Source organism: Aplidium turbinatum, chromosome 4 (genome assembly GCF_918807975.1).
Source record: "Aplidium turbinatum chromosome 4, kaAplTurb1.1, whole genome shotgun sequence".
Lineage (NCBI taxonomy): Eukaryota > Metazoa > Chordata > Ascidiacea > Aplousobranchia > Polyclinidae > Aplidium > Aplidium turbinatum.
The window spans coordinates 23,237,760-23,257,322 of record NC_137475.1 but is presented as its reverse complement, the minus strand read 5'-3'; the positions used below and the strand labels follow the sequence as shown (position 1 = coordinate 23,257,322).

At 36.4% G+C, this 19,563-nt stretch overlaps 1 protein-coding gene across 1 annotated transcript in view; it reads right to left on the bottom strand.

Moving 5' to 3' along the window:
* LOC145769541 (uncharacterized) overlaps positions 1 to 19,563 on the bottom strand; it is an 87,314-nt gene that overhangs the window by 21,533 nt on the left and 46,218 nt on the right. Inside the window, exons 4-5 of the mRNA XM_082581192.1 lie at positions 8,621 to 8,756; positions 515 to 577 (exon numbers count right to left, since the gene is read on the bottom strand). Coding sequence (XP_082437318.1) covers positions 515 to 577; positions 8,621 to 8,756 — 199 coding nt within the window. The remainder of the gene's footprint in view (positions 1 to 514; positions 578 to 8,620; positions 8,757 to 19,563) is intronic.

Here is a 19,563-nt window from a genome sequence, read left to right as displayed (position 1 = left end):
CTCATCAAGTGTTCAATTGAATAATAAAAACTTTGTATTGAGATGTAACAAATTTGGGTCGCGAGACCATCCACTGTGGGTCGCAAAACCGTTTAAACTTACTATCAACATAACTTGTTTGAAAAAAATAAATACAATCAGCCTACAAGAAATTTTATACTTTCAATGGTACTAGTAACCTAGTCCCCGTTTATTAAGCCCAATTTGGTCCATTCCGGAATTACTGAAAGTATAAGAGTGGTAGAGAATCGTCCTTCGCTTAATAAGCCCAAACTTGTCCGGTGCAGATGTGTGCTTAATACGAGGACTCAAGGAGACAACCGTATTGAAAATGATATTAAATTGCAAAGTATTTTGAGCAAAATTGTATGCTTCCGAAACGTTTGGGTCGTGGAGAATAAAGTATTGTTTTTGGGTCACGCCAACAAGTATTTGCAGACCCCTGCCCTATTGTACCACCATCAAATTGACAGAGACAATACAAAGCTCACGTATAAATAACAAACGTGCATACTTTGCTTTACAAGGATTTCTTTGCAGGTCTTGGTTGTGCGTACATCCGTCTGTTCAGTACATTCTAAAAAATCAGAAACTTCACATCATAGATAGTGATTATTAAAAATTAAACTATTTCAACACACTTGCAAGCTTGGGTTGCCTAAGTTTAATTGATGCACCAACACGAGTTACCGTCCACAGCTCTACTATTTTAGACCATATAGCATAAATGGCAATCACAGTAATAAAAGTTGTTTATTAATCATTGACATATCAGATTACCTCCTTAAAGCTCCGTAGATAATTTATCTTATACCATAACCGAGTAATGCAACCCAATTAATGTATTTGCATTCCAGAAAAAAAGCTGCCAGTAAGTTCAGTTTCTTTGTTAGTAAAAACTTCAAGTATTTTTCTATCGGCCCGTTGTAAAAAGGCCTTTATATGTGACATAGTCGGTCATATTCTACTAGGTGGCCATGCCTCCATACAATGTGACTATTGTTTTTACCGTCATAGACTCATTAGACTGGGCTTCCAAAGCCAAATCCGACTTGAACACAAAACGGATACAAACTGAGAGCTTGGATACAAAGCTCAGATAGGAGCTGGAGCCGACAACAAAGATATAAAGGCAGATGTGCATTTACCAGCCTATTCCATTCCAGTGCTAAGGCAGTACAATGATATACTGTAGGTCTACACCAAAGTATTATGTATTTACTACGCTACACAGTAGGGTGGTCCAAAAAAAATTTTTTGTAAATATTAATGTCTCACCCTAAAATATTGTTACCTTTGATGAGAAAATGACATATGCAAATTTTTATAAAGATTGGTTGATATTTAGAGGTTGCTACCGGGGTTCAAAGTTTTGTCGTTTGCCCCTATTTTAACGTTTCCAGACGATATGATATCGTACAGTGCCATGGTAGATTGCAAGAAAAATACAGTTTAATAATTACTCTATAAGTCTATAGTCTGTTTATAAATTCATGTGTCTGTATTACGAATTATACTAACTGGTCTACATATACAAATGTGCGACTTTGTATAAGGTAAAGGTGAGTCCCATACTTGAATCCAAGCGTTGGGGGATGAGAGGATAAAGTTCTCATTATACTAAGCCTTTGGCACTAATGAGGGTAGGGTGGCCAGTTTCTTTCTCTCGGCTGTCTTTACTTCAGCAACTACGCCCACCCAATATATTAAATCCTGGGGAGACGAACCAGAATTGCATAATTGGAAAGCGAGCGCCTTAATTGGAAAGCGAGCGCTGCGCTATCCCACAGCTGCCACTTTGTATACTTGTGTTTAAAATTCATAGACTAAACTTGACATTCAATAACAACTTTATAAGACAGTAATTCAAAAAACTACATGTAAAAATGTACATGATGTAAACTAATATACGTAGTACGTCATACATACATGAATTATTGCGCGGGGGTCTTTCTACTACAGTCTGGATATGGCTGACGGTGATTGACGACCAGACGCAAAATATATTATACTGTTTTTGTTCTTTGTCACAGATCTGTTTAATGTGTTATATTCTGTGATCAATGCCACTCCGCGCCCGTCAATCTCATTTACAACCTTCATTTCACTCACAATTGCTCCCGCTTTTTGATACGCGTCATTGGTCTCCCAGTTATCTGGGTCTATCACCAAAAATGATGAAGACAAATTCAGAGCCTTAAAAAATCGGTTTGTATTTGTTGTAACAAAATCAATGAATGACTATTTCATTTGAAAACCGAAGACTTATTGTATTTGGCCTGCCCTCATCATATTCACGAGATGGTTCTCAAGGCAATATTTCCATGCGCGATGGATCCCTCGGCTGGTCCGGACATTCTACTCTTCAAGCATTTTCAAATGAAATGGTCATTCATTACTAAAGATGATGTACAATGTGCATGAACTGACGACGAGGCTTTAAAGCATGTGACAGACGTAGAAGATGTCATAATAACCTTCACTAATGAAAATTGTTAATACAGCAACATTGCAACGACTAAAGACCTCCTTGAGTTGACCATCATATTCTTGGGTAGAGTTCCTCTTCGTGGCATCAAAATTATGGCTCCTGGTGCCCTTCATCGTGCCAGGTGGATGGCGAAAGCCATCTATGCACTCAAAGTTTAGATGTACCGTACCAAAAACAGTGCACGTTGACTAAAAGGGAGAATGTCGCTTTGCGCAATATCTGTGTGTTTGTTGTGAGAGCGTATGTGAAAGCTTGGTTTGTCGCCCCATCGTCGATTCTTGCACCATCTCAGGATCTCGTATTTCTCAACAACTCGATCAGTACAAGGATATTATTTCAAAGATGGCGAAGGCCGCAGTGAATAAGATGTTGCATCATTTGTGGTACGGTACCTGAGAGAGGAGCTTATCGCGTTGACATTCTTTCATAATTCTGTATCATCAGACACTAAACGGAAGATGGTGACTGCAATAAAGACATGTGACAAAGGAGTAGAGTCTAGTAAAAAAGCTGCAATTGGCCACAAACAAATTTCAAACAAAAGTTTTAAAGATTTTGTTACATCAACTACAAATCGAATTATAAGGCCCTGAATTTGTCTTCATCATTTTTGGAGATAGACCCAGATAACTGGGAAACCAATGACACGTATCAAAGAGCTGAGCAATTGTGAGTGAAATGAAGGAAAATAAAGGCATTGCCAAACACAGAGTGGCATTGATCACGGAATACAACACAATACAGTAATACACACATGTGACGAAGAACAAAAACAGTATCTTTTGAGCATCGTCGCCGATCACCTATATCCAGACTGTAGTAGAAAGACCCTCCCTCACGCAATTATTCCTGTATGTATAATTGTGTATGTACTAAACAATAAAAACTATTAATACTGAACTGACCATAACAAGCTCAAGAATAACATGCATTAATAAGGCTTTAATAAACTTAGAATTGACACATCCATAACACAGTTCTGAATATAAGAAAGATGTAGATAATAATACAAAACTAAATAACTTATTATACAAACTAATCTGGCAGCCGCTCAAGAATTAAGTTAAGCTACAGTTGCTAAAACTAGCAGTTACAAGGACAGACAAATGCACAATAGAACGCTAGCGTTGTAGACCTAAGCAAGCAAGGCAAAGCGCTGAAGGCACAAACGCGGAGCACTAATTGACCGTAAACCTACAAGCAGCACAGTGCTCTATAGCACGAGTTAAATAAGTTACAAATTTACCACAAATACCATACTACAAAAAGTGCTCAATGCCAAGCAAAAAGCCAAGCAGAGCGAATTAAATCAAATATAGTTATTACTCTCTAAACCCTTGACAGCCTGATTCACCCTAAAAGGAGGATCATCAGAAGGTCCTTTCAAATAGAATCTATTAATATATATAATATAAAAACAAATCAAACATAGTTATTACTATCCGAAGCCTTTACAAATTGTTTCACCTAACGGATCATCAGAAGGTCTGAAAAACATGCAAAAAAGTAAAGAATTGATAATTCCTGAAAAGATATTAAATATTACAACTGTAATTTAATCTGCAAAAAAACCTTTAAACCTGTAATTCCTGAAAAGATATTAAATATTATAACCGTAATCCAATCTGCAGAAAAAACCTCAGAATTACTAAGGGCTACCTCCATCCATTACTACAAAGTTTCAATTAATTTGTCCAAATGGAAACCAAACAACTTGATGGCAACATCTATGACATCACAAAGAAGCAAAATGCATTTGTGATGATCAGTGCAACCTGTAGTGACCTGAACAAAATAAATGAAAATTGTTTTTAAAAGAACCTGTAAAAATTAAATGACATTTATAACCTGTAAAAATCAAATGAAATTTAATTTTTCAAAATTATAACCTGTGAAAATCCCAAGGAATTGTGATGATGTAACCTTTATATATACAGTAGAACTTGGATAACTCGTCTTCGTAAAACTCGTCAGTTTGCCCAAATCATCAATGATTGCCAGGTCCCGGCAGAAAGCCTATCTTTTGAACACAATCAAGTTCGGTTAAGTGGTCAACTGGTCATCGCATAATTCGTCAATTCGATTATGTCGTCACTGTTTTTCTTTCCCTGGGACGTAAAATTCGTCTAAGTTGTCATTCACCCAAATGCTGATGTGGCATTTACAGACTTTCGAGAAGAAATTACTGCGCTAAGACGTGTGTACGCACACACTCTATCAGGCCAGACGTACATGCGTGGAGTATGTTGGTCTGGTCGATTGCGGGTGTGCGCGCACGTGCTCTGTTGCCGATAAAGAGAAGCACTGTTCAGCACGTGCGTGGCTCAAGAGGAAGAAGAGCCTGTGCCACCTCCATCTACAAAAGAAGCTTTGCAGATGGTTGAAAACCTCCAACACTATACGTTATGCCAAGAAGACAGTGGTGAATTCGCAAGCTCACTATCAAAAATGCATGACTACTTGGTTGACAAGACACTTGCAAGCAAAACGCAGTCAAAAATATCTGTGTTCTTCAGATAAGCTGTTAAGTGCGTTATCACTGTAGCCTACTTTATTGTGTACCGTAATTAAATTCTTTTCTCGCTTTCCTCTTCGTCTCACTTTACCACTATCGCATTTAATTAGGTCGCGGAGCACCATGAAATTAATGCGACGTGAAACAATGGCAAAATTTAGCTGTTTGCATTGGTCGTCAGTTTGCGTAAGTCGTCACTTTTTCTATTCCCCCTGGGGTGACGAGTTATCCAAGTTCTACTGTATTAAATCCTTTTAGGCCAGTGTTTCTCAACCTTTTTTGGCCCAACGCCCCCTTCATGAACTGGCAAAATTTTACTGCCCCCCTAACAAAAACGATTAATTACGAAAAGCGAATATAAAACAGTAAATACTATCAATATTACAAAAAGTGCTCAATGCCAAGCAAAAATCCAAGCAGAGCGATATAATTACATCAAATATAGGCTAGTTACCAGTCTCTAACACCCTTACAGCCTGTTTTACCCTAAAAGGGGAATCATCAGAAGGTCCTTATTCAAATAGAATTCTATTAGAATAAAGACCTTTTGATGATCCCCCTTTTAGGGTGAAACAGGCTGTAAGGGTTTTAGAGACTAGTAACTATATTTGATGAAAAGCAAATATGTATTTGCGAGCATGAAAACAGTATAGGCCTACTGGTAGTCAATGTAAACCTTGAGCTTGGTAAGTGCAGTTTCTTCACATCTGGTGTAAAGCCAGTGAGAAACATTCGAAGATCACCTCTTATGGATAAGTAAGTGGGTTTCGTTGTTTGGTATGTAGCAAAACTACTAAGCTGAATCCATTTTCCACCAGGTATGAGGTAGGAAATGCTACGACGAAGATACGAGCTCTTTGACGAAATCGTTATGCTGGGCGGTAGACGGGTTAAACCAGAATGCTAATAATTTAATATAGAGAATAAAATAGTAATACTAATAATCAAAACGCCCCCCTTAAGCCGAGGTAATCATACAGTCCACCTGCAAAATCAAAACGCCCCCCGGGGGGCGGTACCGACCCCGTTGTGAACCACTGTTTTAGGGTGAAACAGGCTGTCAAGGGTTTAGAGAGTAATAACTATGTATGTATAATATTAGTTTACATCATGTAGAATACATGAAGTTTATTTACTGTCTTCTAAAGTTGTTATTGAATGTCAAGTTTAGTCTCTGAATTTTAAGCACAAGTATACAAAGTCGCACGTTTTGTATATGAAGAGCTTGTTTCCAAAACCGCTTACATCCACTTTCGTGATTTCGAGAAAACCACGAAAAACGTTTATGCGCGTAAGTGGTTTTGGAAAAAAACGCAATTTTTAGTGTCGAATTTGAAGCAGAAAGGTTTTGGAAAAAAAGGTATGGATAGTAGGTACCTATGGTAATACTCTACCTAATGACGCTCTAAACTCAATTTTCTAAAAGTGGCGCCTAAGCGGTTTTGGAAACAAGCTCTTCATAATTATGTAGACCGGTTAGTATAATTCGTAATACAGACACATGAGTTTATAAACAGACTATAGAGTTAATTATTAAACTGTATTTTTCTTGCAATATACTATGGCACTGTACCGTATCATATCCTCTCGAAACGTTAAAATAGGGGCAAACGATAAAACTTTGAACCTCGGTAGCAACCTCTAAATATCAACCAATCCTTATAAAAATTCACATATGTCATTTTCTCATCAATGGTAACAATATTTTAGGGTGATACATTAACATTTACAAACATTTCTTTTGGACCACCCTACTACACAGTATTATACTGTATAAAAAAAATTGGCCTGTTTTAGCTTGTGCATGACCACTGGTTGACGCTTGAGTGCCAAACACTTTCTTGATATACATCACAAGAAAGCCCATCACCTGCTTTGAGTAGCTTACATTAGCAGAATATGCAATAACGTTTGTTTTCCAGCTGGTTTCAAATCAAACAAGATTACTGATGAATCACTAAACTTATTTAATATTAATTAAAGTAATTTGCGTTCTTCTGGTGACTATTCACTAGGTTACCTCTTGATGTTAAAGATGATAACTAGCTTTTTGTATTTCCGACGTTTCGTCAGTCAGCACGACTGACTTTATCAAGGCGGCTAAAAACAGGTTAACACAACCTGTTCAGCAACGATGGCATAACACAAAAACATACTGATAAAATGAGTAAAGTAAAGCAGCAAGAATCAGAGTTAAAACACGCGACAAGATACCTAGAGGTTAAACTGAATGCAGTGAATGCCTAAAACCAGTAGGCTACTTTCCAACAGCGAAATTTGTCTATCTTTTGGGCCACCGTCAAGAAACGTTGAAAAGACATCAGACAAGACAGAAAAAAAGGGGATTAGCAATTACAATGATAGAGAAAACGCACTGAGCAAAGGAAAAGGTGAAGCTAAAGTTAAAGTAATTTTTGTACACAGAGGGGAAGTTCTGACCATCTTTCTGGTTAAGAGCATATTGTGCTTTCTGGTTTATGCACCACTTTTTTATAAACAATCTTTTTGTATAATCCTTTTCAGTTTTAAGAATGGTAGCGTTGGTCCAAGTAATTTTTATGGTCTGAATTTATAAAGTATTTGCAAAGAGCGGAATGCTCTGGACGTTGAAATTTAATACTCTCTTTGGTGCTCGTTGATTCTTGATTTAAGATCACGTTTTGTCTGTCCAATGTAGATTAAATCACAGTCATGACACGGAACTTGGTAGATCAATCCAGAAACTTCACCTTCTTTCATGAGGTCTTTAGCCGAGGGAAGGTATTTACCTATTGTCAGATAGGGTTTCATCGCAACCTTGATTCCTATGCCATTGAGGATACGCTGAATTTTGTCAGATACCTCCCTTATGTAAGGAAGACAAGTAAAAGATTTGTAAGGAGGAAGTGAAGGTTTCGGTTTGGGTCGCTGTATGCAAGCAAGTTTTCGTGGAAATCCGTTGAGCATTAAAGTGTTGTGAATGTTTTTCTTGTGGTGTGAACTGAACGTTCAGAATCATCCATTATGTGAGTGTCCACTGTCCAGCCTGTTATACAATGTTTTGGCCACTGTGAGTTTTTGATGTTCGGGGTGATGTGAGTTGAACTGCAGGTATCTGTCTGTATGTGTTGGTCTTTTGTGTATGGTAGTGGTTAGTTTTTTGTTGTTGCTATGGCGAACCACTTTAATATCCAAAAATAAAATTGTGCCGGTGACTTCATGTTCTATGGTAAATTGAATGGATGATGAAATGCTGTTAAGGTGCTTGTGAAAATCATTAACTGCAGTTTATTTAATATTGTTGAACAAACAATGTGGTTTCCAGGAAATAATGTAGCTATAAGGCTAAGGTCCTTCAAGGTCCTTCGAGAGGTTGCTAAGTTAATATGATGAAAATGATGATGTGTGAAATTTGATACAGGCGTTGGCGATCAAGATCTGTCATCAAGCTTAGTGTCATACATCTAAACTCTAAAGCAATTGCAATATGGTGCAAACAAGTCAACAACATAAAACATTTCAAATAAAATTGTAACAACGGTCATCGGTTACAATTGAATTTAAGTGACATGCTGTTAAAAATAACTGGTCACACTACGAACTATAAAAACACATGGCAACCTGAGTATACTTACTGGGTATAAGTAATGGACGACTTATCTTCTGTATGTTTGTGGTAGGCTGGAACAGAGGCATTGGCATGATTGTGATGCTGTACGACCACCCAGGCCGCACTAAGTCACTTTCACATAAGAAGAAGTTGAAGAAAAACTGGGAAAAGTAATTAGTAGCCACATTTTTAACTTGAATAGTTGATTGGTGGTACAAAACTTAAAAATTGCGAGTAGAAGGTTGAACCTTCTACCCCAGTAGAACCTTCTAGTCACATTGTAAATTGTATACCGTACTTAACTCTTTAGCACGGCTTACAATCTGGAAAGTACAGAGTGTTCATAAAGTCCTGCATAGGCGCCAACTTTTCAAAAAACCTTGGGGGGCGAGAAAGGCAATGACGTCATAACCATAACGCTATTTTACTCAATTAAATAAAATAGTCTTTGATTAAGCTTATTGTCTTGTTTAGATTGACATCCAGGTCGCAAACCGAAGTTATTAGAACCGCTGCTTGAAACGATTAGTTGTACGCATGCAGTACGGTACACCTGCTCGTAAAAATTTTGATATTCAGCAACAACACTACATTTAACATTATAAAAACAAAAAACAAAAAGCGAACGTTTTCGGCTAGTCATATAGCCCTTTTCAAGCCTATAAGAAAATACATTATTAAAAGAAATGCTAAAGAATCATATAGTATCACAGCAAAAATATGGTCAAAGCTAAACATTTGAGAAACTGCCTCGCTCACACAAAATGATAACTGAAAATTACACAGCACAACGGGTCAAGTATTTCAGAGGTAAAATTAATTGATTGTTCAGACAAGGACTCAGACAGATTACGCAAGAAAGACAGAAGCACAAGAGATAGTGGCACAAAACAAAGTAAATGCGAGAAACACAAGACGTGATAATTCAATCAAAAAACTGCTAAAAGGTAAGAAGCTCCGCAAGCAAATAATTGCCTGTTGAGCCCTGGGTTTAAAGATTTGATGATCAATGCCTCGTGAATCTTGGTGTCGAATTCGGACAAACACTTACGAACAATTTTGAAAGACTGCAAAGACGGTTTATTGTTAGAGCACGATTGGCAGTTTCTAATATGGTCTTTAATTGCACTGTTTTTATTAAAATTAGCTAAATTCAAATGCTCTCCCACTGTTGTCACCAAATGTCGTGTGGTCATACCAACGTATGACGATCTCGCATCATGCGAGCAAGTGAACTTATACACGACGTTAGAACATAAGCGGAAAGGAGTTTTAGACTTCAACTGAAAATAATAACCAGCTTTAAATGTTTTATAAACGGGAAAAATCTTAACGTTAAACTTTAATGCAATAAATCTGGACAAACTTGTGGCAAAACGTTTGGATTCCTTGCCAACAAACGGGATTGTTAGAAAGTTTTTGAAATCAGGTTCCTCAACTGGAGACGTAGTGGAAACCGAATTCAAAAATCCTCTAAGAACCTTGTTAAAAAACCAAGTCGGATAATGATTAGCACCAAAGTATGAGCGTAATTTATTAATTTCATTGTTGAAACAGTCATTGTTCGAGCAAATGTCGCGAGCTCGCGAGATAAGGCACTTGATCAAAGCAGATTTGTAATTAGACGGGCAAACAGCGCTGAAATTAAGGAAAAGATTAGTGTTTGTAGGTTTACGCCAGACCCAAGTATCAAATCCATTACCATTTATCTTGATTTCTACATCCAAAAAAGGTATAGTCTCCGTTGCTTTTTCTACAGTAAAATTTATGTTTTGATGTTGCGTATTGAGTACTTCAAGAAACTGTGAACAAGAATTATCGTTATCAAATATGGCAAAAATGTCGTCAATATAATTAATTTTACCTCTGAAATACTTGACCCGTTGTGCTGTGTAATTTTCAGTTATCATTTTGTGTGAGCGAGGCAGTTTCTCAAATGTTTAGCTTTGACCATATTTTTGCTGTGATACTATATGATTCTTTAGCATTTCTTTTAATAATGTATTTTCTTATAGGCTTGAAAAGGGCTATATGACTAGCCGAAAACGTTCGCTTTTTGTTTTTTGTTTTTATAATGTTAAATGTAGTGTTGTTGCTGAGTTATGTCTGTTTATGGTTTAAAAGAGTTACCTCTCTACCCAAACTGTAATTTTGATATTGTTAGCTAATAATTGGAACAGTTGGAAAACAAGCCGATTCATTTCCTTTTCGTGCGAGTGAAAAACAACAATCAAGACAGCAAAAATTATCGAAATAAAAAGCAAAAAATTATGATCTCAAGCAGAGTAGAAACCCGCTATCAATTTTATTGACCTCGTTTCGCTCGCTTTGCTAATTACTTTTCTCTTCTGTTTTTTTATCGAAATTCTTATAGTCTTTTATCAAATACCGTATATACTCGAGTATAGGTCGAAATGTTCGCAAGTGATTTTCACCGCAAAAAGATAGGTTCGACTATAAACACGGGACAAGGTGTTGTCACCAGCTTGGCAGTTTTCAAAATGAACGCATTTTTGCTGCGGTAAAATCATTGACGACGTAGATTACGAATTGTGAAGTGGCGTCGGCCGAAGTAAAAGTTTTAAATACGATTATTTGCAGTTAATTTACAAATTTAACTTTGTAAACTTAATTTTCAAATTTAATGATTTCTCGTCAATTCTAAACTTTGTGCACTTGTTCAGCAATATACAAAGCTCATGAGACAAAACAGCAGAAAGAGCTGATTTAAGAGATCATTTTTGTTTTTGTGTAGGTTATAATCGTTCTTATTGCCATACGTAACATTCCATGATCGTTGAAGTCGATGTCAAACCTTAGCGGCCGCATAATACAATGATTTCAGGTTGGCTCAGAGGTGATAATAGTGGTAGTCTGTAAGACGGCAAGAGACGTCGTTAATGCAAGCAATATCTGCGACCAAGACCATTAAACACCTTTTCTTTCATCGGTTTTCGATTTAATTCTCACACATTGCAAACAAAACAATGCGTTCTGTTGAATCATAAATGATCTCACAGCGGGGCACACCTCGTTGAAAATAGTGGGTCTAATTTATCTGGTTTACTTAATATTGCTGTGAATAGTGTTACATAACTATTCCAGCAGCAGTGTAAGTTACTCTACGCTCTACTTTGAAATTTCCTCACCGTATGTCAATGCCAATACTAGATGAACCATCGAATGGTAGTGTCGAGATTCGGGAATAAGCTATTCGACTTATACACGGGAAAAGGAAATATCACCGATTTTTAGCTCAAAAGTAGGGGGTCGACTTATACACGAGATCGTAATTGTTGCATAAATACAGTGCTTGTTGAAGCAAAACACGGAATGACAGTTTTGAATAATGCATTTTTTCTTTAAGCTGTATTCACGTAATTATTCGTTGTCATAGTTTCAACTCAATAAGTTTGCTAAAATCGATTTCATGTTTGAAGTCACAGAAAATCTAACAGGCGTTTGGATAACTCGTGAAAGAGAATAAACATTCAACCTCGCATTCGCATTTCGTTACCACGTGTTTTGACTTTGAAGTTGCGCCTCACGCGCGGTGTGTGACTGTGGGCGTGCGTGTCATGCGCATCTCAGTAGTAATTCACGTTCCAGAGAAAGCCATGTGATCAGCTGCTGTTTTGCAGGCAAGAGCAACGTAGGCTGTTTCACGCTTTCGACATTCTTTAAGTCCGTTTAAATGATCTAAATCTTTTTTGCGAAGTGTTTCATCTTTGAAGTGCTTGTTTGAAACACCACTTGTTATTGCTATTTTTGTTGACCCTCAACCATAAATTTATGGGGAGCGCCGCCCCCCGGAAGTCGGCGCGTATGAAGTGCTGTTAATATTAACTTAATCAAAATTGACTGTTCCTGATATATATACAAATACCACCAAGGTTTTTAATGTTTAAAATGACATGTAAACCGCAAAAATGGTGAGTAAACTTTTGCATGCATGAACCAAAAATTTACATACGTGCGTAATGCGTATACATTAGAGTCTTACTTTTTAATCGATATGGTAAGCTTTTTGCTCCCACCTTTAATGTGATGCCTATTGGTGAGAAACTTTCTGCAGGTGTGCAACTTTAGCTCAATATTTAAGGGGTCCTCAATTGATCTGAAATTAACATCTTGTTTTTTTTTTACCAAAAACAGGCACTTTTTAAGCTACTTGAGGACCCTTCCTTCAACATTTATTTTATACTTCATGTCTTTCATCATACTGACATTATCAATAGACAAGTTATTTTTCAAAATGGCTGACTAGTGACGAGCACACATTTGCCGGCTGCAGCTGGATGATAGAATTGAGTATCAAAAGACGAATGCGTCACAAGTGACGTTCCGCAAGGTCGCTATAGTGATGACATTTCAAAGGCAATTCGAGAGGACAAAATCGTCACACATGACATTGACGTTAAACAAAGCCAGGTTTATATAACAATAAAATTCAACCGGAGAATGCCAAAGCAATGAAATTGTAGAGCTATAGGAATCTTATAGCCTGACATAACATTGTAGAAGTTGTGTTTGATACTGTCACCGTTTCAAACACTGGCAAAGAGAAAAATGTATGCAGCAGAATTAGTGATTATGTAGGAAAACCGTTGGGTCTATTCATGGATCACTGAATTAGAAGGATTGGAGCGTTTAAACGCGGCTTTACAAGAGTGGTGCAACTTTTGCGTTCGTAACCTCGGCTAACCACTGGTGTTTAAAATCATTTAAGATTTTAAAATTGTTACAATATTAAACCCTGAAATTCAGAGTTGTCTTGCGTCGGTCATTACGTGACGTCATAAAGGATGCATTACAATGTGACGTCACAATATATAGTCAACGATGTACGCGATTTCAAAAAAGTGCAAAAACTGTAATACCAGATTTTTTTTCACATTTGATCTACAGTATAATTACAGATGCACTGCAGTAGACAGCTGGAACCACATAAAAGAGTGTCATAACAGAAAATGTTTATTTTCCTTTCATTGTTAGCCTGTTAATTAAATGCATCTAAATTCATAAGCATATGGATACGCCAGAAGCAACAACGAACGACACGGTTGCAAAGTTTGACCGTTTATTTGCTGTTTCGAAAAGAAAAGAATGAAAGTAAACAATGAACGTCCCATCATATCGCCGCTTGAATTCAAAACTGACTTAAGTCCATTTTTAGCATTTTGAGATAATTGCAAATAACTGCATTTGCCTGTACAACTGAACAAATTTCTTTGACATGGATGTGCACACAGAGACTTACTATTTACCAGTGATAGGCAATATGTTGGTCCACAAAAATCACCGAAGAATTTGCCACTAGGTGGTGCCATCAATTTTTTTTTGTATGTTGTTGGACTTAAGTCTTTCTTGCTCTGAAATATTTTTGATTCATTTTTATGTAAATGGACATAAGTCTTATTTATCCTTAAGGTTAAGATACCTACATGCAGAAAAACACGAATGAATTGTTTAATACCAGTGCAGCATCATTCATTTTCATTTGATGAATCACTTTTAGAGGTAAAGTATCATAGCATACAGCAAAATAACGTAATTTTAACTCAAACTTTCATGTTCAAAATTTCTTTATCACAAATTTAATTATTCAATCACACTGACACAAACTCTTCCAAAAAACTCTTCTTCTTAGCAAACTCTCACACTAACTGTGAATTTGCAACATTTTCCCAAAAGAGAGTAAAACTGCTGTGTAGTTGACTAGTTGTGCTGAATTATCTTTCTCTGTTCAATTAACATATTGCCATTTCATACAGACTACAGTTAGTGCAATTCAACCTGTAGTCACTGTAATTGAATTTAATGTACCGTACTTAAACAACTACCACTGTTAACTCAACTATTGCACATAGTAACTACTGCACTTAATTTGTTTATTAAATCCACTGCACTTCATTAATTACCACTATTGCCAACTCGTTACAATTCACCAGCACAATCTCCTTATTAAATTTCCTCAATTTTTTTCATATTTGCTAAATTCAATGCGCTTTCATTCACTTCACTTATTAACTGGCACAACTTATATATACCACCATACTGCATAATGACATTGACAAGTTCACTGGGCATAACAGAATGATGCGTTATCAATATGCATAACTTTATGTATAACTTCTTTAATCATCAATATGCATAAAGTCTTTAAATCAAAAGTGTCTGCAAAGAAGCGCTATCACTTATTTCTGAGCCTAGTTTATAAAATTATACTTCAATACTGTCTTTGTTGGGAGTGACCGGAAGATTTCGAAAGAAGTCGTGATGTTGAATTGGAATTAAGCCTTTGAGGCAGAGTTTTTTCAAATCATTCTTCTTATCCATTGAAGTGCCAGGAAAAGATTTATATAACCTTGGCATAGTGGTAGTGCTCAGCTTCGTCTTTCTGGATTTTCGAACAATTAAGTCTAGTTTTCTGAATGTGCTTTCACTGTAGCTGTATTTTATAAAAAATGTTGTTGGCTCTGCTTTGGTGAATTTTAGTTGCATAATTTTGGACCAGTAGATTCTTTCTCCATTGCCATCATTGACATTGGCTTTCATCATTTTCGAAAACTGAGTGAAATCCTTGCTTTTGAAATCAATCACATCACTATGTTGCAGACATTCAACAATTGGTTGATGCTTTTTGAAGGCAGTCATAATCAAAGTTTCCCATTGTGCAGTAGTGTAAATGGTCATTTTGCTTGCAGCACGTTCTATGATTGAATGGGCTGTATCATTTTCGTTTTGGCTATGCCCAGATACCAAAAAGTTCAAGGTGATTTCATCAAAGCCATAAATCTCGAGAGCAATAGCCAACATGATATAAACCATACAGTTACAGTTCTGGCCACAGCATCGATCACAAAATAAGTGAATTTTCTTTGCACCATTGGTGTTTGCTTTTGATAAAAAACTTAGAAGACATGATGCTACTTCACAAGAACCTTTTCTTGCATGACATTCGTTCCACAAAAAGCAAGTAGTTTGCATAGAGTTCAAATTAGTCACAGTAAAGTTGTAATTTTTCAACCTTAAACTGTAATAAAATGAAGATGCTTTTCCATGAGGTGAAAGCAATGTTTTCTGGAAATCGAATCCTGCAGTAAGAACAGATGCATCGTTAGAAGCTTCCTTCTTCATTTTTTTCTTTATGCTCTCTTGCAAGTTGCTTTTCAGCAAGGTGTTTTTGTTGATCAGCCTTCATTTGATCGGTAACAAGATGTTCTGGAGTATTAGCAAAAGCAACACAGCTATCACATTGATCCTTCTTCGGTTTGTGAAATTTCAGATTGAATTGTTGGGTTAATACTTGGTAATACGTGGAATAGTTTTCTGGTTGAAACTTACGTTCACTGCACCATTCAATATACATTCTATGCATCTCTGCAATATTTAAGTGTTCTGGCAAGTATTCACAATTTGATTCTTTTCTGATGTAATGGGATTCAACAGTTTTGAACATCAGAATATGCTGCTTGATAGTGTTGATTCTGCTTTCTTCTATCTTGTTGTGATCCGATGTTTGACCACGCAAGTCTCCTTCAATAGCTCCACTCTTTGATGTTTTCTGGATAACTGTTCTCACCATCTTTTCTGAAATATCAAGTGTATTAAGAAAGAAACTTTGACATACTGGTACTGATGTACTTGTGCCTGAGCTGTTGGGTTTAATCAAGGAGTAGGTTCTTGTGAACTGTCGGTTACGTCTCTTTCCTTTCGGGTTCTTACGCTTCCTTTCTCTCTTCTTTTTTGACACATTAATTAATTGACTTAAAAATGTGCGTTTTATGCCTATATTAGATAATTCCCAAAATTCGTCATGGATTAGCTTTCTTTCTTCTTCTGTAATGTTTTCTGCACATTTCTTTTTACAGATTCCAAAGCATGGTTGCTTTACTGCTCTAGCAGATTTCACGAAATCTTGACCACATTTTGATTTATAACTGTATTGCTCTCCTGCTTGTCTCTTTTTTTTTAAAACGTTTTTCTTCCACTCTGCTTCATTCCGTTTGCGCTTTCTTTTCTCCAATGGAGTCGGAGGTCTTCCTTCAACTCCATACTTCAAATCACCCTTTGAAACAGCACTTTCATTCCAAAGTATTGCACTTCCCTTGCAGTGTACATCTTCATCAAAACGTTCCCACAAGTATGCATCACTTAGCACTTCTGTAATAAAATATCGCCTTTCAAAGGACTGAACTTGTACGCCGTGAACTGTACCACAATCTCTTTCATCTATCATAGCTTTAAATAAATGTTGTCCACTTTCACTAAGAAACACTTCCTCTTCTTCTGTGTTGACATTGGCAGTAACTTCCACATCAGTAACAGCATGATTATGGGGCTTTGAAGGTGGCACAAAAGCAGGATCCATATCTGAATCATCATCAATATCGCTTGTTTTTGGAAGAATAAATTTTTGTTGTTGATCACCAAGTCTTTGTTCTGTTATAGCATATTCTTTGTTGATGGATGTAACATCATTATCTATCAGAAATTTTACCCTCAGTGTGTTACTATATACACTCAACACAATTCCTTTGAGGAGAGACTTTTCTTTGTACAATAAGCCATCTGTATACTTTGGTCCTACATCACTTTTGTTGAATAAATCAGCTTGAACAAATATGCAATCATTCGCTTTTATTTTATCTGTGCTTGACATCCAACTTCTCGTACCTGCACCTTTTGAGCTTTCTGCTATTTCCATTTTCACTGCCCTAAGTTATTATCTTACCATACTCTAAAATACTACAACCTATTTAAAAACAACACATTATTATATTTGCAATCATCAACATAATTCAGGTATAGGCTGCTGTAAATACCATGACCATAGGTAGGGGTAGGCTATAAGTAGAAATGATTGTCAAAAAATGTTAAAGATGTTACAAACAAATGACTGATTCATTCCTGTATCATACTGTCATGAAAGAACGTTTTCCCTGCTAGGAGGTATAGCCAACAACCTTTTCTGATGCTGTATTGGTATAAAATATCTATTACCTAAGAGATCATGGCAAGACTGTGTGGTTTCTGTTCGTATGTTACGTACAGGTGTACAATCTGAAAGTTACTTAAAGCCCCGAACGCATAGATACAATGTGCATACGACTGTTCAATTAAACCGTACTTGCCATGCTGCCAGTTGAATTGCAGGCCAACTGCTGTAGTTTTGTTGCAAGGCAAAGTGATTGTTATTATGATGTTGATACAATGCAAGCTTAACTAGTTGCCAGTAATTGGTAATGGACTTACAACTAAAATTACACTGATAGTTTTTGGACATAAGTCCACAAAAATATCTTAAGTCCAAATGTTTTATAAAAAAATTTATCTTATGTCCATGCATGGACATAAGTCTATAAATTATTAAAACTTGGAAAAATGTGTGGACATAAGCCTACAGTATCTCTGGTTTTAAGGCAGGTACAGCTTAGCAAATTGCTCATAACATGGGCTTATGTCCAATTAGCAAAAAAATGCAAAAAAGTCAAAATCATGAAAAGTGGACTTAAGTCAGTCTTGAATTAAAGCGGCGATATGTGAAATGAGTCACCGAAACAAAGCAACAGTTAAACTTTTGAGATATGACGAATGAAAACAACAGTGAACAGTAGCAATAAACAAAAGCAAGATACTTTTATTCTAATAAAATTTACCGTTAAGCTTAGGTAAGAAGTGCCAAAGCTGGAATTTAGCCATGGAGAAATCAAGCAAAATCTGAATAATAGACTTGCAAGCACGTTTCTAGTGTCAAGTCTGATAATATATTTGCGGAAAAAGCTGCTTGTATGAATATTACACAATTAAAAAATATGTTAACACATTTTGAAAATTTTGGAATTTACTTTTGGAACTGTCCGGTAAGTTTCATTCGTTTCATCGTGTCGGATGACTTACGGTCATTCGGTCAATGGCAGACATGTCGGAAACAAGATTTTTCGACATACAGTTGAAGAAACGTGCAATTAAATCACTGACTGAGCACTGCCCGGATTCACATGTAAGGCAATCCGTAGAGATTTTGCCAGCCTCACAATCCTTAGCAAGTAGCTGTATAACAACATGCATAAAACAGGTTCTATGATTAGCACAAGAAAGAAAGCAATGTTTCAAGTGAGGAGTCGAGAAAATAGTACAATAGACATGCCAACACTTCAAACCAATGGAAAATGCAACAGCACTGGGCTTCAGGAGGCCACCCCTGTTGATAGAATTCAAAAAAACTTGCGCATCACTTGGAATATTACCAGCACATTTGCTCTATGTTGTTCAGAGGCATGATTACAAACAACGGTGAAAGGCTTTTTTAAACTCCTTTTGTTTGCTCTGCATCAACTCATATAATATAGGTAACCATTTCACTGTTTCCCATTTTTTACCTACATGATGTAACTTTCTCTGGCAGTAGCATGAGCTTGCTTAACACGATTATTCCAACCAGGAACAGAAAATATGTTACATTTCTTCTTTACATCAACAAAGATTTTATCAGAAGCTGCTTTGAGACCATCAGTTATAATATATATATATTATAGAAAGAGTCTATTGAGGCAACATGAGAAGCATCTGAACAATGAGAATTATTGCATTTAATACTTTCAGTTGGCAAGAAAATTCTGGATAGATATTTTTAAATACAGCAATACACATGAACAACAATTTTTAGGCATTGCCCAGGGTTCCCACACATTTTTTATACACAAATTCCCTACTTTTTCAATACTAAATTCTAAAAACTCCCTACTTTTTCAATACTAAATTTAAAAAATTCCCAACCTGATTTTGATCTAAATTGCGCATTAACAGTGCTTAATCAACGAAAATTTCTGTGCTGTATTATTTCCAAACACGATCACGCACAGGTTTAAAATTGTATAATATATCCGGACTCTATTACATTCGAATCAGTATGAAAAATAATTATAATGTACAGTATAGAAGATTTCTGTTTGAAGAAAAAAC